The 27,159-nt window shown below is 40.7% G+C and overlaps 1 protein-coding gene across 1 annotated transcript; it reads right to left on the reverse strand.

Annotated features, from left to right (window-relative positions):
* Window positions 1-27,159, reverse strand: LOC139477155 (uncharacterized). Its single transcript, XM_071259708.1, has 15 exons — window positions 26,974-27,159; window positions 19,749-19,850; window positions 18,983-19,096; window positions 11,174-11,400; window positions 9,914-10,116; window positions 8,381-9,402; window positions 8,086-8,250; window positions 7,363-7,527; window positions 6,666-6,845; window positions 6,269-6,419; window positions 5,770-5,940; window positions 5,413-5,576; window positions 5,131-5,253; window positions 4,355-4,537; window positions 1-3,669 (listed from the first exon to the last, which is right to left on the reverse strand). Exons 2-15 carry the CDS (start codon window positions 19,794-19,796, stop codon window positions 3,625-3,627), a joined length of 2,961 nt encoding a protein of 986 aa, XP_071115809.1. The 5' UTR covers window positions 19,797-19,850; window positions 26,974-27,159; the 3' UTR covers window positions 1-3,624.

Here is a 27,159-nt window from a genome sequence, read left to right on the forward strand (position 1 = left end):
TTTATTAATAAGAGACAGTTCCATATCACAGTTCACTTTGATAAATATATAAAACGTACTGTTTTGAATTTAAGTTATATTGTTGTAAATTAATATAAAGTACATTATGAATTCTCTCCAAATGTGAAATACAAAACTAGTTCATGGCGTTAAATAGGAGCAGTATGCACCTACTGTATACATGTTTAATGTATTTTTCCCAAAGTATAAAATCAGCGCTTTATGTTGACTGGAGGTCGTACATTCAAACTCTGTACATTCTATCGACAATGCACTGTTTGGATATACAAATGACTCCTGTCAACCTACCCGCAATTCTTGTGCCAAAAGGTGTACATCTAATTCATGTTATTTTATCTGGGTCTTCTCCAAAAGAACGTGAATCAAAAGGAGTGAGTGAGTTGGGTGTAACGCCGCCTTGAACAGTATTCCAGTTATATCACGGCGTGTCAGCAGTGTAAAGTGAGAGGAAAGCCCAAATTGATGCAGGTCTCAGACGTTTACCACTTTGGTGAAAACCACGAGCACGGGTAGGGTGCTGACAAACTAGAAACCAAATCGGGGCGAACCGGGATTCGAACCCATGATCATAGGTTTCTAGGGTGTCCAAGGACGCAACTCTGCATAGCGAACTGCAGCCTCAGATGACTGGGCCACGGATCACAAGGGTGGTGTCATTAAACAAGATCTTTTCATTGTAGACTCTGACCACGATTCTATCATAACAAGAGTGGGACGTTTCCACCATTAGCTCCACTCAATCACCGGTGCATAATATATAATATAATGAATCAGTTCGATGACATATACAACTTAACAACAGAATATTATATATTGTTTGACTGTGTCGCGAAATTTAGCTGTTGGTACACAGTTTTACAAAGAAGGTTTAATGTCCATATGTGTTAGAATGACATTCAAAACTCCTCGGGGCTTCATGGCAAAGTGTATGTTATCTTTCTTGGTTTGTTCAACCTATTTGTGATTTATTTGTAAATATTCAAAACATACATCACATAATGTTTAGACCCATGACACAGCACAGACATAGAATCGAGGATATGAAGGGATATTCTACGATAGAGCACAACCATGTTTCAAAACATTACAATTACCGTGGGTTCAACTGCTAAACAAAGTGTCCAAAACATTAGTATAAGTTAAAAAATGAGTTCCATTGCGAAATGCCGACCTGTGAATTATTTATATTCAGTGCACTAAGGAACCTCTATGTACAAATAACCCAGACAAATAACACATTGTCACAATGTGGGGAGGGGGTATATATATATAACCTATGATACTATGACTATATTCTCGAAACAGACCTAGTTCATACATTTTCAGCTGATTTTCATTGGATGTTGTTTCCTGCAAGCCGTGACAAGAACGTACTTTGATTTAACACATTATAAACATTTTAGAAATATGATAAGTGTATTTCTCTGAAACAATCTGACACCAGACGAATACGTCCTTCCACGCTGTCTGGAAACCAGGAACGGGTATGATGATTATTTAAGAATGATTGGCCGTGTCACATACACTTTGACCTCTTGTACACAGTCAGAAATAATTTCATTTGAACAGTATATGCATATACGCGTCTGAAGCAGAATCACAGTAACACTGATAAGTGCGTGATCTCCGAATATGTGATTTGACCTTACTGAATAATTTGGAAGCTTTTGCAAAGTTTCAGATGAACTTACACAAAGGCTTACAAGAGTCTTACACGAGTCCAATGGGAGAGTACCACCCAACAGATCTAGCTGCCATGCGCAATTATCATGGAACATCGATTGATGTTTCAAAGACTGCAAATATGTTTAACGCTAAACAACCGAGATGAACGTTCACAGCAACAGCTTTCACGTGGACATTGGTTTTCAGGCTGAGTATTTATAATAGTACTAAAGTTTGTACTTCTCTGCGAAGCCTATTGTATTTATTTGTAATGGTAGACTATCATTCGCGTGTGACACAACCAACTCATAGTTTCATCTGCCAGACTAATGAATGAGCATGTATATAGATGCAGGACACCCTAGACACCCCGGCCACCTGGATCCGCTAGTGATCCCTAGCCTGTTTGAACAGTATTCCAGTTACGCGTACTGGTATATCCCGATATTCCACCTTTCCCCTTTCAGCAGTAAACCCCCCACTAAGAGCTTTATGACATGAACAAATTTATCTACTCTCTCCCATAGTGTTACCTCTAATACTGACTGTATCATAAAGCCGTTTCTATACAACTATGTACATACAAACACAAGTACATCTAGGTGTGAATCTACTACCTGTGTGTAGATGTGTTCATTGACAAAGGCTTACGAATATATTTGAATAATATTGCTTGAATACAAACATTTCTGTACTAGCCAAAGACGTTATACTAAGGAAGCATTGTGCAGAATCATTATGCTATGTGAGCGTTTATATGCGTACATGGTAACACGCGTTTACCTTTGTATGCATATCCGCATCACGAATGGTATATCCGTTAACAAATCATAACAGAATGGCCAAATAATAGCAACAATTTGACTTACTGTAACGTAAAACATGTAAAAACATGTTAAAGGTAATTCTAAAAGAAGAACAGCAGAGACTTTGAAATGCAACGCATGAAAATACGATCTAATTTAATGTGAATGTGTTGAAACTCTAAAATCAAAGATGTAAAATATGTGTTCAAAGTGAACACTGAAAGAAGACCGGCACAGACTTTGGAATATAGCGTATGGAATATACGGATTACACATGCAACTTACTGTTAGCTTGCCCTATGATCAAAGTTGTTGTATATATTGTATGGGCAACTTACCCTTATTCGAATGGGTGTATGTTTAACTTTCGTAGATCTGAGCACAACCTTATTCCGTCGTGTTATCGTCGTGTGGTTGAAGAAGATATTGAATGATATTACTATTTGGTTTGACTGGGTTTAACCTGATTCAGCTATGCGCTGTGTAATTTGGTCAGAGTTTCACACGAACCCTGAAACAAACATATGCAATACAGCCATGCAAGTTTACAATAGCTTGAAAGTCTAGATTACTGCAATATAAAGTATCTTGGCTCCCTTTTCTTATATTTTATTAAGAAAATTTTACAACTGCCTTTACCTGTAAAATATGTTCATTTCAGAGACTCGATGTTAGTCTATATTGTGGCCCAAGCATCAGTCTGTAGGATCATGAAATAGTGCTTCAAATATACTACAGTAATAAATCAAGTATTAACATTTTTATATCACAAAATGGGTCTCTTTCAGATACCGCTTTTGTAACGAGTGTACTTGGAGATAGAATACAAAATATTTTGATTTAGAAGCAAATTTGAAATTATGATTACAACTTGTAGTTGTGATTATAAGTATGTTTAAGTGTAGGTATACATATAAATCACTGCCTGCTATAAACCAAATATGACATTAGAAATAGAGCACAATATTATATATTAATAACCAAGACGTCAAAAGGCACTAATTGCAGCGGAAATGGGCACCAGGGATCTAAGGGATCCTTTTCAAAGACAATAATAAGGCACAAAAATATACACTAGTATAAGGGAGAAGGGTAACTTCCGCTTCCGCTGTCTATGTGGAAACATCGGTCCTTACTCTTCGTCTTTTCTGTTCACTTCGTTAACCACATTTCTTGTCTGAAACAGAAAACCTGGGTAGAGAAATGCAATCCCAAGGAGACACATGGGTGAGTTTGGAAGATAGTAGCAGTGTCGCAGGCACATCGAAGAACACCAGGGGTAAACTGAGCATATCAGGGTGAGGGGTCGAACTTGGATTCTCGGCGTAACGAGCGAACGCTTTAGCCACTAAGCTACGATGAACATGACAACAGCGAAGCTTCTTATGGATACTACACTGGGGAGAATAATGTTATTTCTTTCATTGTTTTGAAAAAGAGCCTGGTTTGGACGATAATTGCAGTGTCAGTGATTTTTCAATAATCTATTGGCTAATGCTTATTGGCCAAGAGATTACGATCTCACAGACGAATGATCTTGGCCCACGCCCTTGGTGAACGCTCCTGACTAGAACGCAGGACTAGAATGTTCCAAATCCGATTCAGTAGTTACTTGAGAGGAGAATCTTCCAGTTACCCTAATCAGGACTTGCCCAAGAAAACTAGATTATTTTCAGTTCCAAGATTCAGGGCATACCGAAGTGTAAACTACGTCAGTTCCTTGATTCAGGAGCTTACCAAGGCTTAGTGTATACTGTCTTACTTTCCAGATTCAGTATTTACCTAAATGTAAATTATCTTTGTTCTAAGATCCATCGTCTACTTAAGTGTTAACTATCACAGTTCCTCGATTCAGGACCTACCCAAGAGTAGAATGTTCCAGCTCCGTGACTGTTTCTCTTTACGTCGTCCATGTCGTACTTGGAGATGAGTTTGTTCGCCGTCTTGGCTTGTTCCGCCTCGACACCGACAATGTCAAACTGACCAACCCTCCTGATGACATTGTTTTGACCTATTGTCTTCATCAGCTTCACGATTCTCTGCCACTGAATATGACCAATATGAAAGTTGTAATTTTACTAAATATACGAAATGGGTGCAATCATAATCTGAGACACAATATCATAGTTGTATTAGGAAGGATCTATGTTGTATGTTCTAATTTCGTTGAATAAACCCACTTTTTATTTACGTTTTATTTACGTTTTATTTACGTCATTTTTTAGATGCTTTACAATACATAATGATTATAATTTTTGTGTTTTGAAAGCTTCCTGATATACAGATAAGGATTCAATTATGCCATCCGAAACTGCGTTGATATTAAGCTCAAAGTGCACATTAATACATGTTATAAAAACAGTTTTCATAAAAATTGACATTAAGATATAATATAAAAAAAGAAAACTCTCTGTGTTTGTTTCTATGCCCGAAATATGATATATCAAGACTATGGAGCTTCATCACCGATGGCCATATACCCAACCCAATACGTGACGCACAATAATTGCGTAACGCTAATTCAGCGCTGTTTAGAGCACTGTGGTGCTGATTAATCAGTTTTCACACATACGTCCACCTTTTTGAGTAGACGTGTCGATGTCAACACCAGATCTACATTACATCACGACCCACTCACATCGAGAGTTTCCCGCTTCTCTCCCAGGACTATGTAGGTCGCCTTCATCACGTCCTGGATACATGGCTTAGGTCTCTTGTAGCTGGCAATCTCGGACACCAGACGGGGGTTCAGGTCCATCACCTTCATTCAGAAGAAAGGTGTTAAGGCCAATAAAACAACACATTAGTGGAGTTTGAGATTTTAAGGTTATAAAAGTAATTAAATTTTCACCAAAACTGTCCATCCCACGGAAGGTCCAACACAAAGCATCAGAATACACAAATATTACATGTTTAGTACCTGTCTATTGAACTTCTTGACCCTGGCCAACTGCTCGTTTGTTTCCTTAGCCTCCTGGAAGTCTTCAGTGTCGTCCAGCTTGTCCGCCACCGCCGACTGTTCTGCATCTTCTAGAGCCTTCTGGAGCTTCTCTGCATCACGCTGTCGCCTAGCTTCCTCTAGCTCTTTTGGTGAAGGAAAAATAATTGAATGACTTGCCATGACAGTGTTCATCGCGTTTTGGTATCCTTACAAGGTGACAACGAAATATGCTAAAACTGGTTGTTTAAATAATACTGTCTTTAGTTATTGTATTAACATGTTGATGTATGGCAACATATGGCATTGCTGCACACTCTGATACTGTAGTCCACGTACTTTCCTTGTGCATGTCCATCAGGGTCTTCTCAGCCTTGGTGATGTCACCCTCGTCCTCCAGCCCAGCTCTCTTACAGTCCTCTAAAGCCTTGTCCAGAGCATCCATGTTGTCGTCAGCCTGTGCCTCAGCCAGCTTCTTCCGCAACTTGTCTTCTTCGGACTTCACTAGTTCTAGATGGTGTTACAGACAATGTCATAATGTTTTCACGTGTGCATCTTCTCGTTTCGTTTTTACTACACAACTTTACAAATTCATCTTCACATTTACAAGTCGAAATAAATTCTTCTCAATAACATTGTTTACATTTCATCTGAACGTTAAAATATTCTCGTTTATTTGTCACATTTTACCATTATGGTTATAAATGTCATACAAAGCGTTGGTGATGGTCGTGATCCTAATTTATAGCCTTTAAAATATACTTTGCATGGCTGTTCATCCCAAGTCAGCATATACTGGACTCTTCTTTACGTGTTAATGCTCCGTAACTAGACTTACTATTAGCCTTGAGCTTGACAAGCTTCTCCTTGGCCTTAGTTAGGTCTTCATCCTTCTCATCAAGGCCTGAGTCCTCAAATTCCTTGATGGCCTTCTCCAGTTCATCTGCAGTTGCATTCTCCGTGGCGTCCCGCATCGCCTCGCGTGCTCTCTGAGGATGAGATGCAACAAATAAACATCAGCCATTTTCCTCAATGATTAATATCAGACCTCAGAAACTCCCAACACACATTTTGTCGTACATTCTGTGAAATAGCTGTCCTGAAATCAAACACAAATATAGAACAGATATTTAATAAATTGTGTTTCTGTTAGATCTCATCGTAGCATAGGCAATACTTCTTTATTATCTTTATAATGACCACTATGTCATCAATAATCGTAGAAACCACATTACCTCGTCCTTTGGTTCAGGCTCCTGGTATGCATTGTTCTTCAGTTGTCTCAATCTCTCCTTGGCAAGGGTCAGGTCTCTGTCCCTCTCGTCAATACCAGCCTCCTCAAAGGCACGGATAGATTTCTCCAAGTCCTCTATAGAATCTCCATCTGTATCGTCCCTCATTCGTTGTCTAATAGCCTGTCAACGTTGATGAAAAGTTCACTCTCAATGTTCAATTAATCTACATTATGTCTGCAGGACTATCTGTCATTAGAGCGTTAGATTCACCAGGTAAAGAGTTTATACCGAACCGCCAATTTCTATGATTATGAGTGCAGTGATGCTTAAATTCATACATATCTAGCGATATGAAAGTGTCAAATTCAAAGGGGAAAACATCCCTTGAAAAACAGTCTTAAACTGTCTTTGAATGGCATTTAGAAGTAAGGAAGAGATTGTATGGATGTCAGCTTCGATATTAAGAGGGACACAACGTTTTAAAGTATATACATGCTCCTTCATAAGGTGAATGCCTAAGGAGAAAGCATGTACTCCGAAACGTTGTGTCCCTCATTATAAAGAAGTTGACGTCCATAAATTATCTCCCATTGTCTTGAATTGACTATTGAAACAGAAATATGAAATGATCAAGTGAACACAGAACACTATTCATGTGGAATTAGCTCTATCTAATTGTACTCTATATTCCACCTACATCTTCTTCTTCCTTCTTCTTCTTCAGCTGTTTCAGCCTTTCCTTAGCCTTGGTCAGATCCAAGTTCTTTTCATCAAGGTCTCCATCCTCAAAGTCTTCGATTGCCCGTTCAAGGTCCTCGATAGAGTCTTCCTTTGTGGCATCACGCATGCGCTTCCTTATGGCCTGTGTAGGGAGACAAACATAGTCATGAGCATTAGTGGAGATTTGTGTATGCAAGATGGTTGATGGCCTTTAGAAATTCCCTTCTGTATCATTCTTTACTTGTGCCAGGATCGGCAGATTATGGGTTCATATTAAAGATCAGGCCCCATATTAATCTTTGATTTTTAAGTCAGCCACATACTGATGATCCTGGGTTTCATCAAATTGGTAACCATTTACATTAATCTGAAAGTAATATAAGCCATTCGTGATCTTTATGCACTTTGAGCGAGTCGTTGAAGGCGCAGCACCTCGTGGGAGTCACAGTTTACTAAACTAGTACAAGAAACTCTCCCATGGCATGGGTGTCCCTGTCATCTGAGGCGCCGAAATTCACTGTGCAGAGTTCCATCCCTTGGCAAACTATGATCGCGCATTCTTATATCTGTTCATCAAACTCGTGGTGGTAACACCAAGGTGGTAAACGTCTATGACCAGAATCATAGCTTCCCTCCCACATCTGACACGTCGTTATAACTTGAACACTGATCATTCCAATTACATTTAATTTACTCTTACCTCATCCTTGTTAGCTTTGTTCCTGAGCTGCACAAGTCTCTCCTTGGCTCGGGTAAGATCTTCATCCTTCTCATCCAAATCTGACTTTTCAAAGTCCCTGATGGTTCTCTCCAGATCCTCGATGGAATCTTGATCGGTGGCACCTCGCATGCGGAACCGGGGACTCTGGTAACACAAAGTGACAGATAGAAGTATCTAGGCACGTGTCTATTATCTATACATTATGAAATAACGTTTTTTAGGTTAGATTTACTATTGGCGTATGATAACATGATTCATAACATTGCAATTGTACCTCAGATCTGACTGGTGTTCGTGGCCGCTGTCTCGGGGCAGGCTTCTGCTGGACCCTGACTTGTGCACGCGCTGGCCTCTGCTGGACACGGTTATTGGGTTTTGCGTCTGAATCATCCTTCCACTGGGCCTTGTCCGGCGTCAGGAAGTAGTTACAAACGTTCCTGTAGGAGTCGTGGCTGTCCTTCTCTCTAGTGTTAATCTCCAGAGCATATTCCGAGTCTCTAGTTAGACCTTCCTCCGGCATTGTCACGGTTATCTCAGCTTTTTTGTCGGTGACGTTTTTCTCGACATATTTGTCGAGTTCATCCAGTGTCTTGTCTCGATGATGCATCTTCGTCTCAAACTCGACAGGCTTGTCAACATCAAACTCAAACGTCATCTTCTGTCCGTGTTCCATAACTACAATGCCGCTGTAGGCGGAGGTGGTGACGAGACCAGCGTCCTTGGCTTCTTGGCTATAGCCATAGCCTATGTCTTTCTTTAGAGGGAAAGGGTTAGGGTTCTTCCCTTCTTCTTCACAGCGGATACGAAAGTCACAGATATGGGGTGGGTTGGGTCCATTGCCACCATATACACGGAGTTTATAGAGTCCCCTCACTGGGAATCTAAGGAACAAAGACTTCGTTGTGCCTTGGGTGTTCTCAAGAACATATCGTTCCAGTTCCTCAGATTCTGGCAACGTTTCATCTGATTCATCTTCATCGCAAAACAAATCATAGGAGAGAGATGGATTTTTGTCTTTCGCATGTTCGAATCGTATGGCTTCTTTGCCGTTCTTTGCAACAAGATAACATGTTTGTTGGTTTGTCAATTTAAGTCCGGAATTGAAGTATTCTGTTGTGAGATATGGTGCTTTGACAAACTGCTCCTCGCTCCATGGTTCCTTGAGGAGCTGCCATGGTTGACTGTTTGCACGGCAAAAATTCACAAAGTTTTCGGGGTCAGTGAGGAAGAAAAAATCATCGTTTGCTCGGATGTCCTTGCCCTTGTATTCTATTTCTTTCTCACGTTGACCTTCACCTTAAATAAAGAGAAGGAAATGAAGCACGAAATCAACTTTGCACCCTGAACTAATAGTTGAGCTAATTATTAACACAAAAATAGTTGTATATAACAAATGCTGTATATAATAAGTTGTAGCAGTATCACGAGAGGTACATGTGCTTTTATGTGTCATTTCCCAGGGATTTCCAGGGTGTGTGTGGGTTGGGGGGTGGGGGGGGGGGGGGGGGGGGGTTTGGTGGAGTGGAGTCGGGGGTGGGGTGACCTATGCATTCATACCAGAATATTACGTAGAAATATATTTCAAACCAACACCGGTTAAACCTCGAGCACCACTAGGAAGTAATAATTTCATTGGGGGTATTTCATATCACGTTAATAACATGAAGCAGTAGGTCGTTTGCATGGTCACACGCATGCACCAGCCAGAAGAAATATATAGTTTCATATATTTTGGAAGAGACGCATGACGTTATTGAGATGTATGTGGCCAATGCGATAAATAAGTTACTTCCACCTGTATGCATACCTTTCCTCTCTATCATCGTCCACTTGCCATTGCTGTGTCCCTCTACCCCAGTGAAGGCCCAGAGGGGGTGCACCAGCCGCCATTGACCTCCCACATGTACAGCATTCCACTTGCTGTTGAACTTTGACACGTCCTCATCACCAGGCTCGTACCCAACGGCCTTGGCCTTGCCTCTCAACACAACACATGGAATCTTGGCAGCTCTGAAAGCGAAATAAGCAGCCGTGATGTATTTTCGGAATGATGTCTCCACACGGACATGACGTTCTCCTGATGTAAGGTAAGCAACTCGAAAAGATTCGAGTTTTCATCATTGAAGGCGTATTTCTTTTAATTTCTCCCAAAATGTTTCGTTTTATTGTTATTATTATATTATACATATATAAACTGTGCTTAACCAGTTACTAGTATCTGCTCAAATGCGTTTGTTTTTTCTACTTGTTCCCCGACCATTGGATCCGTTTGCATTCTCAACTTCTTGGGGAGTATATAACCCAAGCTGCCAACGGGCGCTAGAGGGTTTTTAGATCCACCTTACATATCGGTTCTTGGTGAACGGAGGCACATTTGAACTAAGTCACTTGCCCAGGGTGACACCATACGTTTTCACACTTGTGTTTCGGGTGCATGTACGTATTCGTGTTTCCACCATCTGGTCATCTACCATCGGACGAGTAGGTTCTTATGAGTGCACATGGTGCAGTACTCTATACACTAGGGTTAGTGAACACTGCAAAGACCTGTAAACATTGTTGGTGCCAAGGCTGAATAACAACCCGGTCACTGGCGAGATACGATCTCAGCAACTGCCTACCCCTTAAGAGTGAAAATTTGTTGATCCTAACTTCTTTATTATGAGGGATACAACATTTCGGAGTATATGCTCAATCCTTCACCAGGTGAATAAAGGAGTGAGCATGTACTCCGAAACGTTGTGTTCCTCATAACAAAGAAGTTGCCATTCAATGCCATTGATGTTTGTTTCTGTCGCTTCTATTTATGCTTAACTTTGCCAATGGTAGTCAACATGATCATGTAACCGAGGGTGACATTTTTACCAGGTTATGAAATCAAAATAAAAGACTTAGAAAAATTGTTTTAGAAAATGAAAAGTCCATGATATTGAGTCGATGTGTACACGAAGATAGATTGAAACTTCCTCGTCGTGTCCTTGGCGGCACTGAAACGTCACATTGATTTCTCGACGTGTAAAAGAAGGTCACTGAATGAAGGCTAAATGTAAGTGCATCACACACCGACCTGCACAGCAGAGAGAAGAACGCCGCATAGCTTCCACGCTGTTGTTGTATGAGTTTCATGTAGCCGACAGGGGTGTTGGGGTCCTTGACGTTCCCCAGCCTCATCTGCTCGATGCGCTGAGCCCCCAGCCAGGTGAAGATGGCACGCACCATCTGGAGGTCCGTCTTCAGGTCCTCGAACAGGTAGTTGAGGAGGGACTCGTAGTCTGACGTCACGGAGGACGACGCCTGGAATGCCAGTAACGGGTACGTAAGAGACAGGATTGTTATCATCATTACTTTTATACGTGAGGGTCGTCACTAACTCATAGATTGTGTCCAAGGGATTTAGTTATAAACAAGAGAATCTAAGATCGGTTAAGATTACTCTTAGAGTGATATAAAGTTAGAATTATTTCTTCAGCTCAGGACCCGGGGCTCCCGGTCGACTATTAGAACCCCCATGGTAATCACAAACCCCAGGAATCTTGGACTTGACGGCTTGCACGCGCTTGCTTCTGAGGAGTTACCTTGCGCTATTTTGTCACTGGTGAAATGGAGTGGTGAAATTAGAAGAAGGAGTTGGGGCCTTAAAATGAGCAGTGTCATTAATGACACTTTGACTGGTCTGACATTGACTATGTGATGCAATTCATAAACTTCCCAATCATCGCATGTGTATTGCAATGGTCACATTTGACTTGCCTATGCAGGTGATGGTGATGGGTGGGGCAGGATACTCTCACCCTTTCGCGAACACATGGCATCATCACTATTTCATAGTGATTAATATACACATGCTCACGTACGGAATCGTACAATCGATTCTGCTTTTAGCAGATATTTCTTATGAATATGGAAATGGTTTTGTCGCTTTTATTTATATGTTTGTTTGGTCTATTTGAGAAGAAGTGAAGGTAACCAGTTTTATCAAATTGAAAATTATCTAAAACTTGCAAACTCTGATTTGGAGACGAAGAAATGTTGTATGGAGAACTGACAAAGGCAAAAGACACTTAACAACCTCAGATACAGAGATTTGGCCCACATGGGTGAGTGAGTGAAGTTCTACGTCACTTTGTAAATCAAATTCAGAATGTAACGGTATGTCAGTTTAATGTGGATGGAAAGACGGAAGTGATGCAGATAGACCTGAGACTTTACGTTTTCGATGGGTTTAGTGATGATAAGCCAAGGATCAAAATGAGACCGCAACTGGGATCCGAACCCACTTTCGGCGGCTCCTTGCACGACTAAGGAACGCAACTCCGAATTCAAACCCCTAAGACAATCAGTACCCCCTGGTAGATACCAGCAGTTTGAAAAAAGATTAGCTGTGGAACCAAATAGATGCGGGGAAAGTACCACGGCAACAATGAGTCTATTTGTGTCTGATTAGCTAACCCATCCAAAGGTAAGACGACCGACTGCTGAAAAGATGTCAACAAATATGTGCACTCAAACCCCATTATTACAAACTCCTCCACATTTACTGAAACACAAATAGTTCTAACAAGATTGGTACCAATTAATCTTAATCCTTCATGAGACACGAACCAACACACAATAAGCCCCACAGTTACAAATGGTTACTTTCATGGCCTTTATTGTCTCCAATAGAGCTTTTAGGTAAAGTATATTTTTATTCCGTGCACGCTCCATGTCCTTTTCCTCATGGCCTGTGGAATTAGATCTGCAGAATTTATTCTTTTTCTCATAACGAGGTCATGCTGGGTTTGTGCGAAAGACAACATTAGCATGCCCTGTTACGTGTTTGATTGACATCGTTCAATCAGCTGTAGGCGTGTAGTAGGTCAGGATGCCACAGAGATTTTATTGCCTGGACCGTGTTATTTTGTTTTGTGGCATCCTTTCATATATCACCATGGGAACGGACATACGCACATGGGCACAAAAGGTTTAGTGAGGTGAACGTGTGCATCAAGCCAAATGAGGACGCCGATTCCTTGTGAATGGCTCCAGATGGATGGATATATAGATTTAGAGTCCCACGAGAAATGGAACTTATTCTGACATCAAAATTGTGCTTAATAGCGTTATGTCAATCATACACACAAACCTATATGTTAGCTAATATATAATATACCTTCATGAGATGTAGCCATTTATATAAAGAATGAATGAATGAACGAACGAACGAATATCAACTATTGTAAACAGATGACATAATGGATGTAAATTTATCTCAGGTGGGATTTACAGCTTGCAACTTCACTTAAATAGTCATATTACATACTACATGAAAATGGTATGCATCCTCCATTGCAGCTAAGTTCACAAATTCTCAATCAATAATTTATGCTAACTACATCGAAAGTGTGATACAACTATTTGATATTGTGTCAAATTAACCTCAAAAAGATAAATCTGTGTTGATGCATTTGTTGGAGGGGAATATAAATTAAAGCCACGTAAAAGCACACATCTTGAGTTGACAATAGTTTGTCTTATCGATAGCAGAAGAGAACCTGCATCATTTGGTACACACTGATTGTTCCACACATACTACCATCACCACACTCGTGTAACAGGCATTTGACGTGGTGATATACTGAAACATACGCAGTGGTCAAAGTCAAGTCAAAGTCGGAGATATTTATTGTATTTAAGGACTCCGGCCCATATACAAAGGGGTTACATATATGTAGTTTTACATATTTGTATATATACTAATCGTTTCTGAGGGAACTTTCATTTTTAAAATATATAGCCAGTTTTAATGTGACAGCAGCATCTTTTTAAGAGAGAAGAGAAATAAATGCAGGTACAGGGTAGTTTGACAGATAGCCTTCTGGTATAAACCTTTTCTTAGATCACGATAATAAGGACATACAAAAGTAAATGAATTTCATTTTCTATAGCTGAATGATATAAGGGGCATAACCTCTTCGATTTTTCAGTGAACATTTTTTTCCTTCATTATCATTAGAGCAATCCAAGCCTAAATTGAATAAATTTATACACCCGCACTCTCCACTTGAGGTACATAGTTTTGCACACATTTTTACATTTGGACCAGCTCTATTGCCCGAGACTCGTAGAAACCATACCTCTGATACATGACAAATTTTGTTATTGTTACATAGAGTCTGGATCATAAACCAATGGCATTGACAACGATCGACTTCGGGCCAAGATGACAGAAAATGTCTAAGACGTTTTGAAACAAACGTACAATGACACACAATGTCTTAGATGTCGAGGTACGATGATATTCAATGTCTTAGACTACGGGGTACGGTGACACACAATGTCTTCGACGTCGGAGTACGGTGATACACAATGTCTTAGACGTCGGAGTACGATGATATTCAATGTCTTAGACTACGGGGTACGGTGATACACAATGTCTTAGACGTCGGGGTACGATGACACACAATGTCTTAGACGTGGGAGTACGATGATATTCAATGTCTTAGACGTCGGGTACAGTGACACACAATGTCTTAGACGTCGGAGTACGATGATATTCAATGTCTTAGACGTCAGGGTACGATGACACACAATGTCGTAGACGTCGGAGTACGATGATATTCAATGTCTTAGACTACGGGGTACGGTGATACACAATGTCTTAGACTACGGGGTACGGTGACACACAATGTCTGAGACGTCGGGGTACGGTGATACACAATGTCTGAGACGTCAGGGTACGATGACACACAATGTCGTAGACGTCGGAGTACGATGATATTCAATGTCTTAGACTACGGGGTACGGTGACACACAATGTCTTAGACGTCGGGGTGCGGTGATACACAATGTCTTAGACGTCGGAGTACGGTGATACACAATGTCTGAGACGTCAGGGTATGGTGACACACAATGTCTTAGACGTCGGGGTACGGTGATACACAATGTCTTAGACTACGGGGTGCGGTGATACACAATGTCTTAGACGTCGGGGTACGGTGATACACAATGTCTGAAACGTCGGGGTACGGAGATACACAATGTCTGAAACGTCGGGGTACGATGACACAAAATGTCTTAGACGTCGGGGTACGGTGAAACACAATGTCTGAGGCGTCGGGGTACGGTGACACACAATGTCTGAGACGTCGGGGTGTGGTGATACACAATGTCTGAAACGTCGGGGTACGATGACACAAAATGTCTTAGACGTCGGGGTACGGTGATACACAATGTCTGAGGCGTCGGGGTACGGTGACACACAATGTCTGAGACGTCGGGGTACGGTGATACACGATGTCTTAGACGTCGGGGTACGGTGATACAGAATGTCTGAGACGTCGAAGTACAGTGATACACAATGTCTTAGACTACGGAGTACGGTGATACACAATGTCTTAGACGTCGGGGTACAGTGATACACAATGTCTTAGACTACGGAGTACGGTGATACACAATGTCTTAGATGTCGGGGTACGGTGATACACAATGTCTGAGACGTCGGAGTACGATGATATTCAATGTCTTAGACTACGGGTACGGTGATACACAGTGTCTTAGACGTCGGGGTAAGGTGATACACAATGTCTAAGACGTCAGGGTACGGTGACACACAATGTCTGAGGCGTCGGGGTACGGTGATACACAATGTCTGAGACGTCGGAGTACGATGATACACAATGTCTTAGACGTCGGGGTACGGTGATACACAATGTCTGAGACGTCGGAGTACGATGATATTCAATGTCTTAGACGTCGGGGTACGGTAACACACAATGTCTTAGACGTCGGAGTACGATGATACACAATGTCTTAGACTACGGGTATGGTGACATACAATGTCTTAGACTACGGGGTACGGTGATACACAATGTCTGAGACGTCGGGGTACGGTGACACACAATGTCTGAGACGTCGGAGTACGATGATATTCAATGTCTTAGACTACGGGGTACGGTGATACACAATGTCTTAGACGTCGGGGTACGGTGACACACAATGTCTTCGATGGTGTATGTGTGTGAGTGTGCTCTAACAAGAAAATGATGTGTTTAAAGCCAGGTACAAGCAAACACTTGATCAAGACACATATATTGTCCCTCAACATCAAAACACATGATGTTCCACAACAACAATAAATGTTTTGGTGTTTAACGCCGTACTAGGCAATATTCTAGCTATTTGACGACGATCGGTAAGTAATCCAGTCTGGAAAGACAATCCAGTGATTGACATCATGAGCATCGATCCACACAACTGGGATACGATGAAATCCAACAACCAAGTCAGCTAGCCTGACCACCCAACAACTATAGGGACACGGGTGTCCCAGTCATCTACGTCACTGTAATTCAGTGTAAACAGTTGAGACGCTTAGGCGTGCAAGAAACATATGATTGTTCCTCCAAAACAAAGTTGGCGCGACGTGATATAACTGTTATATATACTGTTCAAAGCGGCGTAAAATCAAACTCACCTTTTCATTCGCTCTTTCGAGAACAGTACATTATGATGTGTCTGAACAACAAAACTTGTGCTTTTCATCAACACCAATGTATTGTAGCTTAAAAGTGCTTATGCAGCTAATGCTAATTCGCCAAAACTGTAGTTTCTGAGAGAGGCAGAAGTAGCTCGAAATGTCATGTTTAACATCATGCATTATGTTCGACAAAATGCATTTGATGTAGCTTGAGAGCATGTAGGATGTAACGGAACAACAGTGCATGAGGGGTACTAATCTCTTACAATAGAACATAACCACTTCATAATCATAGGGTTACATAATTTGGGAAAATGTATTTGAAAATGTGCTGAGGAATATGACACAAAAAACTGGATGTTTACTTATTGATATTATGACTGTACCTAACCGAGCCACCAGAACTAATCACCAAGAAAACTCCGGTCGTCGATGCGTACTTTCATTAGTGTAAGTGTGTGGGGATGTTTATCGTTCGTACCCATAGTAAAATGTAAACACAGAGTGCTGAAAAGTACAGAGTACAGAGTACAGTCATAGATTTGTGTGTTAATGTCTGGTGAAGACTCGGAGGAGGATGTTTTATTGTTGCCATCGCTACCACCGTCGAAGGGAAATAGGAAGACATGTATAAAGGCTCATGTTTATTTAAACTTAGTGGTGCTGTGACGTATGTAGGTGTGTGATCTGTCATTTATTGACAACTCATTTATTTTTGCGATCTTTAAGAATTTATGGAATTACAGATAACTCACTAACTGTTATGATAAATAGGCAGGAAGCACAACCTCAAGACTTTAATATTCAACCTCCTTTGTTGTTCTAGAAAATTAACATTATTATAGAAAATGCTTGATGACTTCTCTGGATTATGAAATTATAAATTATGATTAAATGGAGCAAGAACTGAATAATGTTTAAGTTTGAGGAGATGTTCTGTATGTTCACTATGACGGGTATGTGTCGCTTAACTTCATCTATAACTCACATATGGCAACAAAGCCTTTATTGAGGGAATTATTGCAATATACATGTGGTTACTTAATGGATATTTTGGCACTATACACACGAGTGGTTCTAAATGATTTGATATTGTTTGATATAGATATATGATAGACTCGATGTGGATAAGCGTCTGAGTTGAAAAGTAATTTAATTATATGACTGATTATCAGTTTGATGTGCGACAAAAGCCCCAAATGACACGCGTTTTGAACAAGAGCTTTGGCGCAAGAGATGGGTATGATGCCGCAGGTCCGGGCACAGCAAAGGGACGCAACACAGCACAGCTGGAGAGACACGAGGCTAAACATGGGTAGATTTGGTTGGGAATGGGTCAACTTCAACTAAAATGTGTTCTTAGATTAGTTTACAGATACCGATCATCGTCTGAACAGTGGTATAAGGAACGCAACCTCAGTAATGGTTGTCCTGGAGTTCTGACAAATCCGATAATCTGATAATAGTGAACTGTTCAAAGCGTTAATTTAAGTATCGATCTGTAAACGCTTTCCTCTTTTCTAAGACTTGCCAATTTAGGATCATCTTCCGCCCAATTTGATCACAATTAACTACTTTTACGAAAAAGAATTTAAAGTTTCGAACCAACGATGACAAAACCAGCATGTTTTATCTGCTACACATCAGGCTGTGTGCTATAGTTTGAAAAAGGCGCCCCTTTAACTTATATTGGATGTCACAAGTTTTCCTCACCATTTTTATCGGCACTTAATCGTAACATACCACATCACAAATCTTGCGCTTCGTAAACGCTGGCGGCGGAGGTCAGTTGTATGGGTTTAACGATCAGTAAGCTTGACTCCCGAGTGTTTCAGGGGCTTCGCCCCTGCCACATACTTAACTTTCTTGTTACCTGTGGTGTCTCCTTAGGCAAATGCCCAAGCTCACCCACCAGCGAATGGGTTACCGGTAGGATAAAATCTACCAGTGGATGCAAATACTTCTAGCGGCTAACAGACAGACTGGGTCGTGTACAGGAAGCTTATGATGTCATTTGTAATGCGCAATGACTCGTTGACGGGGTTATCGACGTGAGGGTTTATAACATGGCCCCTCCGTGGTGTAGAGTTTTGTGCTCTATAAGTAACCTGGTATTATAATATAACCCAGTAAGCAATCATTATCGCATCTGGTTCCTTGGTCAAGTTGAAATAAGACAAATCATTATCGATGGTCTAATCGTTAACTATCGACGACAGGCGATACTGTCAGATTTCAATTACGCCGTGAAAGAAACGTTGAAGAAGGAATATATGGATGGGTACAGCTGTGTCTGTGCTAGCCGTGTTATCAGTTGATTCATTCACAAATGACGGCAACCGTGACGTGTCACCTGAATCACTGCATCGCGTGGGGATGGCAGACGTTCCATGTGCAGTTAAAAAAGGTTGTTCTTACCGATTTGGCGTGACTGTCGACGTGTGCATAATCCGCTTCTCTGAACACGTCTGTTTTCCTGCTGATCGGTGGCTTGGGAGGGGGGTAGGAGTCGAGGGAGTCAGGGACGCTGATCTGAAACAACGGAAGGTGTGACAATGATGCATAATAAAGATGGAATGAACAAAGAATACAGAATATTCGTTCTGCCATACCCAGTTCAAACATCTACAGACGATGCACCAATATCACCTTCGTTAAGCTACTTGACAACATGGTGTTGTTGTTTTTTATTATAAACTTAAAATGTTAAGGACCATCCGATTCTGTCATCTTACTATAGTTAATCTGTTATGGCAGTATATATTGATATATCATGCATTACCTGGAACCCACACGCAATAACTTCCTGAAGATTATATCTAATACCTGTTTTGATAACTGAGCGGTAGTGTAGCCTAGTGGTTAAAGCGTTCGCTAGTCACGCCGGAGGCCCGGGTTCGATTCGCTACCTGGGTACAATGTGTGAAGCCCATTTCTGGTGTACCGCGCCGTGATATTGCTGGAACATTGCTAAAAGCAGCCTCAAAACCATACTCAATTTCTAAAAAAAAGTATTGCTAATTAGGTATTCAAAATTTTCATTTCAACGATGCATTGCTCGTATAGCTGGGGACTGCAACGGTTAATGTGAACATTTTATATTCATTTTGCATCTTAAATTGCTGGAATATACTAAACCTGACGGTTCCCTTGTTAACCTGTTTCCCTTCTGAACTCCACCTACCGGACTTATTTCCGATCCTTTGTTGTCTGTGCTGGAGGCTGTCCCCATGTCTGTGAGTCTGTTTGTTGTTACGTCAGTACCGCGGTATCAGGACATGTTCGACTGCAACACAAATACTGGTACATTAGTCGGGCAGTTTTCTTTAAAGCAATTCCTTCTAGCCAATTGCCACCACTCATTGCATTGGTGCTTGTCTCTGTCTCTTTCATGGATAGTGGTAAAGATCGTTTTCTCTGCATCGTTGTTTGCTATGAACAATGATGATTGCCACTGCTATGCATTTGCTGCTGTTATGATTAATGGAAATGCATATTGTGAGCACACTGACGACCTGACTCATCGTCAACAGTTATATTGCTTGTATATAAAAGCCACAAAACCCTGCTAAAAGTATAGTCGAGTGTACGATTCCGACTATATCATGAGTATGAGTTTATGAATCACTATTAAATAGTGATGATAACAGATGTTCGCGAAAAGGTGAGCGTATCCTGCCCAACCTGGTGCACCCGTCACAAACACATGCGAAGGCAAGTCAATTGATCACCAGTAAAAAATACGAGAATATATGGTACAAGTAACAATAGAGATTAACTTCGGACATCATTTCCTTCACTGATGAGTCAAATTTGGAAATTTCTTCATATATCTACCATAATACATTTTTGAAACCTTCATTTAGGCTTGAATGTTGTAACCTTCACCAAACAACGTCTGACTAAGGGCTGTATGACGGTCATTGAAATCTTGGTACAAAGCGCATGTTCCATTGTACCTGTAAAGTTGGGAAATGTAGACCCCAGGGGCTGGAGCTGCGGGATTATTACTGGACATAAGGGCAAAGCTGACTATTAGAAAATTGAAGTCAAGTAATCTCATGTTTTAATATGTGCTCACGTGTGTTCATATGAATACACTTACATGTGTTGGGTTTATAAAAAAACAACAATTATAAACCAACTACCACTTTTGCCTATAATAGTGTACGTATCTTGTTATGTCATAGTAACCGCGTGAGGTACTACTTTCAAGTGAGACTTGTTGACAGATTTTATATTTGAATTGTAAGACCTGCTTGGATTGTTTAAAAAGCCATTTAATGTTCATCTAATGCTGATGTTTGTCTGGTTACAAGTCTCAACGTTTTTCCACATGAAATAGACTCTGCAACATCACGTTTAATATTGTACCCCACTGTCTCACGTTTAATATTGTACCCCACTGTCTCACGTTTAATATTGCACCCCACTGTTTCCCACTGAACCACCGAAGCAGGTGATGGAAGGGTGTTCAATCTTACATGTCATGACTTGTCATGCTGCACGTGGTCTTTCTCTCACGCGCTTTCATCGAATTCGTTTATACCGCGACTACCTATGTTGCACTATTAGGTATTCCGATGTTTTCTTATTCTTTCCGGCATTCCTTGCATTTCGCCGATTCGTTGGTTACTTGAGACACTCCCTTTCCGTTTCCGTGGAAAATGTAAAACCTTCAGCTCCCTGAGGTTTTACATTTTCGTCCAAAACCGAGGAAGGAGTTTTTTTTAACTATAACTAAATGTATAGGTCAAACATGACAAATTGGAGGTTTTCGGGAAGCATTTACATTTTGCGAAAAGGTGAGCGTATCCTGCGCCACCAGTGGCACTCTGTGGCAACTCTTGAGCAAGAGTCGTATGAGGGTCTTCTCGAAAGAACATGCTTGACGAAACCCCTGAAGTAAACTGACCATTTGTAAGACATTTGAAACATGTTTGATAACTTTATACCAATATCTAAGTTTTCCAAAAAGCCCCTTATACACCTCATCCTTTAGTTTAACTTTAGTAAAACAAAGCCATAGAAATTGATATTTCGAAAACTAGTTATCATGTTCCTAGAATTCCTACATCAAATTGACCGCCTCCGTGGTCTAGAGGTAGAGCGTGCGTCTGGAGAGCGGAAGGTCCGGGAGCGTCATACCAAAAGTCGTTAAAAGATGGTACTTGTTGTTACCCTGTCTGGCGCTCGGCATTAAGGGGTTAAAACAAGGACTGATCGGCACCCAGTCAGTATACTACACACACACACACACACGCGCGCGCGCGCACGCACACACACACACACACACACACACACACACACACACACACTCGTCGTTATATAAGTTCTTTCGAGAAGAGCCTCATGCGACTCTTGCTCAAGAGTTGCCACAGAGTGCCACTGGTGGCGCAAGATACGCTCACCTTTTCTCAAAATACAAATGCTTCCCGAAAACGCGTCGTTTAACCCAATTTCACCTCACCTGACCTACATCAAATTCCCTCGATAACGTCATTGTTGTAGCTTCTACCCGTATTAATTACGCAAAGATAAACAAATTATATTTATTTGCAGCCATGAACACATCAGTAACCCTAAAATTAGTGAGGGCTTACGGTTAACACGGTTAACCAGTGACTTAAGACAGACCGGCTGGAACCGGAACGTATGCTAACTGAATCAATAGCTACGGTCCACGGCATGGCAAATTGCCTCACTAGGATGCCTGAAATCTCATTATACAAGTACTCGATTATCTACAATATAAATTATTCTGTTAAAACAAATTGAGGAATGACGCCCTACCTTTAAAACTATTGTTTGTTTATAACAGATCAATAAACACCGATCATGGGAAGATGATCACGTTACGGTACGCCCACCAGGTGCAACGAATAAAAACTGTCCACAGATATAGAAACACCCTTTAAAATAGACTTCTGGTGCCGGTTCTGTTTTAATATATTTGTTTAACTGATTTGGGATAGATGATGATTTTGAAGTAATTATATACTTTATTCTGATGCAGTTTCTTCTGATCAGCACAAGCAGAGGTTTTATTCACGATCTGGTGATAAAATATTGATTCTTTACCAACTTGGGATGTGAAAAAATGATTTCCACGAGAACTTCGGAGTAAAACAAAAATGCTTATTTGGCAACTTTTGATTCTGTTGGCACCTATATAGTGTGATTACAAGATGTTCAGGAAGAGAGTCAGTGAGTTTAACGGCGCTTTGAACTCAAGAAGAGATCACATATTTTAACATCTGTCAACGCCCTATCATTTCAATAGGTGTCGGTTTGTAAATGGAATTTGCAACAACGTAAATACCGTTTCCGCCTTTGTTACTGAAACAAACACAAAGAAATCCTACATATGAACATCACCTTGGCAACTCCTTAACGTATTATTGGATACTGGTTATTGGTTCGGAAAAATGGTCTGACAAGAAAGATTTGATGTGCTAACACTGAGATGAAGCAAATACAAGTTGGACAGTGTCGTGTTCAACACTTATATATTGATCCTTGTCATGAGGGTATAAATGTTATGGTTCACCAAGGAAACGATGGACAGTTGGACTCATAGAAACAAAATGTTTTGGTCTGTGGTGCCGGTTGCCATTGGGATGTATAGAAGAACGCCTAACTGTGTAAATGGAACAAGAAATAAATGATGCCAGATAAGTTGGTTATTGGCAAAGGAGCAATACGTGCCACCTTTGTTACACTTCCTATTGTTGTTGGAGGTTACGTTAAGTATATAGTTGTTGGACTGAACCTGAGAGATTTTATTTTGGAAGATAGACAGCTGAATGTTGCATGTAACCTCTCACGATCAATGTGTCGGTGTGTACCGGTGTTCTACTATTTGCCCGTGCATGTAATACAATCCCTGGTCGTCAGCGTGTCCGTATGGCTGGCTGGCTGTCAGTGTTATGTCTGCATATGTCTGCATATCCAGAATGAATGCCTGCGCATGGATGACAGCGGCGTGCGTATGTCTGCATATCCTGTATGATTGTGTATGCATGGCAACGTACGTGTGTCTGCACATCATGTATGCGTGTGTGTTCATGACAGCGTGCGTATGTCTGCATATCCTGTATGCTTGCGTATGCATGACAGCGTGCGTATGTCTGCATAGCATGTATGCGAGTGTGTTCATGACAGCGTACGTGTGTCTGCATATCATGTATGCGCGTGTATGCATGACAGCGTGCGTATGTCTGCATATCATGTATGCGTGTGTGTGCGTTCTCCAACCTGCATAATCTATCAGTGTTCATGCTCATAAGACGGAGGGTTTTCCGTCTGCAACTGTCTGCATCTGTGTGTCAGGGTCTATACATATGTGCATGCGTCCATCTGTGTATATTTTCCTTTAAGCGTTTGAATGCCGGTGTGTGTGCGACTATCATGAATACCCTACTCACTCCGAGCAGACCTATGCTTGTCGTGCGAGGTGACTTACGGGATGGGGTGGTCAGGCTCGCTGACTTGGTTGAAACATGTCATAGATCCCAAGTGCGTGGATCGATGCTCATGATATCAATCCCTGGATTGTCTGGTCCAGACTCGATTATTTACAGACCACCGTCATGCAGCTGGAATATTGCTGAGTGCGGCGTAAAACAACAAACCAACCGAGGCGACCAGACTGTGTTGTATCCCCTTAATGCCAAGCTCCAATCATTGTGTGCTACTGACAGTCTGCATTATCCGTGTATTACTTTAAGACATAAAAAGACAGCTGACACTAATAAAACGTTATATCTAACTTATAAACAACAACAATTAAGGCAAAATAAAGCAATAAGAATGATGATATGTTACCTATGACGGTATGTATATCAGAGTTTGTAAAACCACATGAATAGCACATATAAAATTGCATATCAGGGATACACGAGCTGTCGGGTTTGCAGCATAAACCACGATTTAGCATTTGACACAAATCAGAATAGTTTGTTAAATAGTGTTATGTCATAAAGTATTCACCTATAAAGGGTAAACATATCCACCTATTAAGGGTAAACATGTCCACCTATTAAGTGTAAACATGTCCACCTATTAAGTGTAAACATGTCCACCTATTAAGGGTAAACATGTCTACCTATTAAGGGTAAACATGTCCACCTATTAAGGGTAAACATGTCCACCTATTAAGGGTAAACATGAAGCTGGACGTGTCCACCTATTAAGTGCAATCATGTCCACTTATAAAGGGTAAACATGTTCACCTATTAAGGGTAAACATGTCCACCTATTAAGTGTAAACATGTCCACCTATTAAGGGTAAACATGTCCACCTATTAAGCGTAAACATGAAGCTGGACGTGTCCACCTATTAAGTGTAATCATGTCCACCTATAAAGGGTAAACATGTCCACCTATTAAGGGTAAACAAGTCCACCTATTAAGGGTAAACATGTCCACCTATTAAGGGTAAACATGTCCACTTATCAAGGGTAAACATGAAGTGTAAACGTGTCCACCTATTAAGTGTAAACATGTCCACCTATCAAAGTGTAAACATGTCCACATATAAAGGGTAAACATGTCCACCTATTAAGGGTAAACAAGTCCACCTATAAAGGGTAAACATGTCCACCTATTAAGGGTAAACAAGTCCACCTATTAAGGGTAAACATGTCCACCTATTAAGGGTAAACATGTCCACTTATCAAGGGTAAACATGAAGTGTAAACGTGTCCACCTATTAAGTGTAAACATGTCCACCTATCAAAGTGTAAACATGTCCACATATAAAGGGTAAACATGTCCACCTATTAAGGGTAAACAAGTCCACCTATTAAGGGTAAACATGTCCACCTATTAAGTGTAAACATGAAGTGTAAACGTGTCCACCTATTAAGTGTAAACATGTCCACCTATCAAGTGTAAACAAGTCCACCTATTAAGGGTAAACATGAAGTGTAAACGTGTCCACCTATTAAGTGTAAACATGTCCACCCATTAAGGATAAACATTAAGTGTAAACGTGTCCACCTATTAAGGGTAAACATGTCCAACTATTAAGGGTAAACATGTCCACATTGGGATTGAAATATCTTAGAGTTTACCCTTATCTTCCCGAACCTCATCTGATCAGTGTATAGAGAAGTGCTGATAGTGCTTTCTGTTTACTTTTATGTACTTAACAGCAAATGAATATTTCATCACTTCATGGCCGCTCCTGTCTTTATTTTTCAATCAGGCACGAAATTAGAAATGGGCACACAAATAGAACATTTGGACGCGCGTTCATTCTATATGCGTACCACGGAAATAATAAATATTGGAAATCATTGTCTTCTTGTCAATTTGGCCATAACAATTGTGAAACCACAACGTTCCTTGTTATTGACGCACTTTGCATCGCTCTGTCCATTAGCCATAACCTAACCAATAAGTGACAGGAATTGTGTTTGTGTTGATTGTTTGATGGGATGAATGGGAGGGACAACTGGTTTGCTGGGTCATTAGGACTGTTCTATTACAAGTACTTTCACATAAACAGTTCGAGACAGAGTCTTTGATCTATCAGTGTTATAAGGGGCGGTGGGCTAGTTTAGTGGTTAAAACTTTCGCTCATCATTACCACCGACGAGCACGGGTATGGTGCTGACAAACCTAGAAACATAATCGGGGCGAACCGGGGTTTCAACCCACAGTCATAGGTTTCTGGCGTGCCTAAGGGACGCAACTCTGCACAGCGACTTACAGTGTTTTAGACGACTGGGCCACCCATGCCCCCGGATTTTATGATAGATATGATTAAACGTATATATGATAGACACCAATTCTTAATTTAGGGATTACATAAAATGAATCGTCGGACAATGATGATTATGGATATCAATATTGTGAAAGTCGTTATATGTGTAGTTATTTTCAACAGACCAAACTGGTGTTCAGCCATATTATGTTGCTAAAATTCAAAGCAATCAGTATTTTATAGACTGTTTAATGGTGAACACTTTGAGGGGCGATAAAGAGAACATTGATTAAACGCAAATGGAAAACATAAAATGACAGTAAGACCAGTGAAACAGGCTTTGTTGGTGAATTCTGACTATAACTAGCCTCTGGCTGGTCACAATGGTACAAGGGAACTACGTCGCTGTCGTCATTGTATATCGCACCCGTATTCACTCACTGACTCTTCAGCGTCATTACCTTTAGGTACGAGCATATTGCTGAACTTATTTTAATTGGTTATAATAATATCTTAAGATATCTTTGTTGAAGACAAGCTACAAAAGAGACTTAAAATTGAGTAGAAATGCATCAACTTAAAATCGTAGACTACAAAAATGATGTTATGAGACGTGGCTGTATATGTATATGTACAATAATCCCTTGCGAAAAACAACTACACATAGACTAGTTTCTCAATACGATAAAAAACTCACCAATAGGGTATGAAGGAATGTTACATCCCGAATGACGCTGATACAAATACACTTGCTTGTTATCCAGGAATGTTTTTTTTAAAGTCAAACTTATATTAAGGGCACCGGATGTGAAATAATCTCAATCTCGACAACCTTCTGTTAGTTTCAATATCTTCTATATGACACACGCCTCTTCAGCTGTTC

The sequence above is a fragment of the Haliotis cracherodii genome, unplaced genomic scaffold, assembly GCF_022045235.1.
Source record: "Haliotis cracherodii isolate W230 unplaced genomic scaffold, xgHalCrac1.p SCAF_1, whole genome shotgun sequence".
NCBI classification, from domain to species: domain Eukaryota; kingdom Metazoa; phylum Mollusca; class Gastropoda; order Lepetellida; family Haliotidae; genus Haliotis; species Haliotis cracherodii.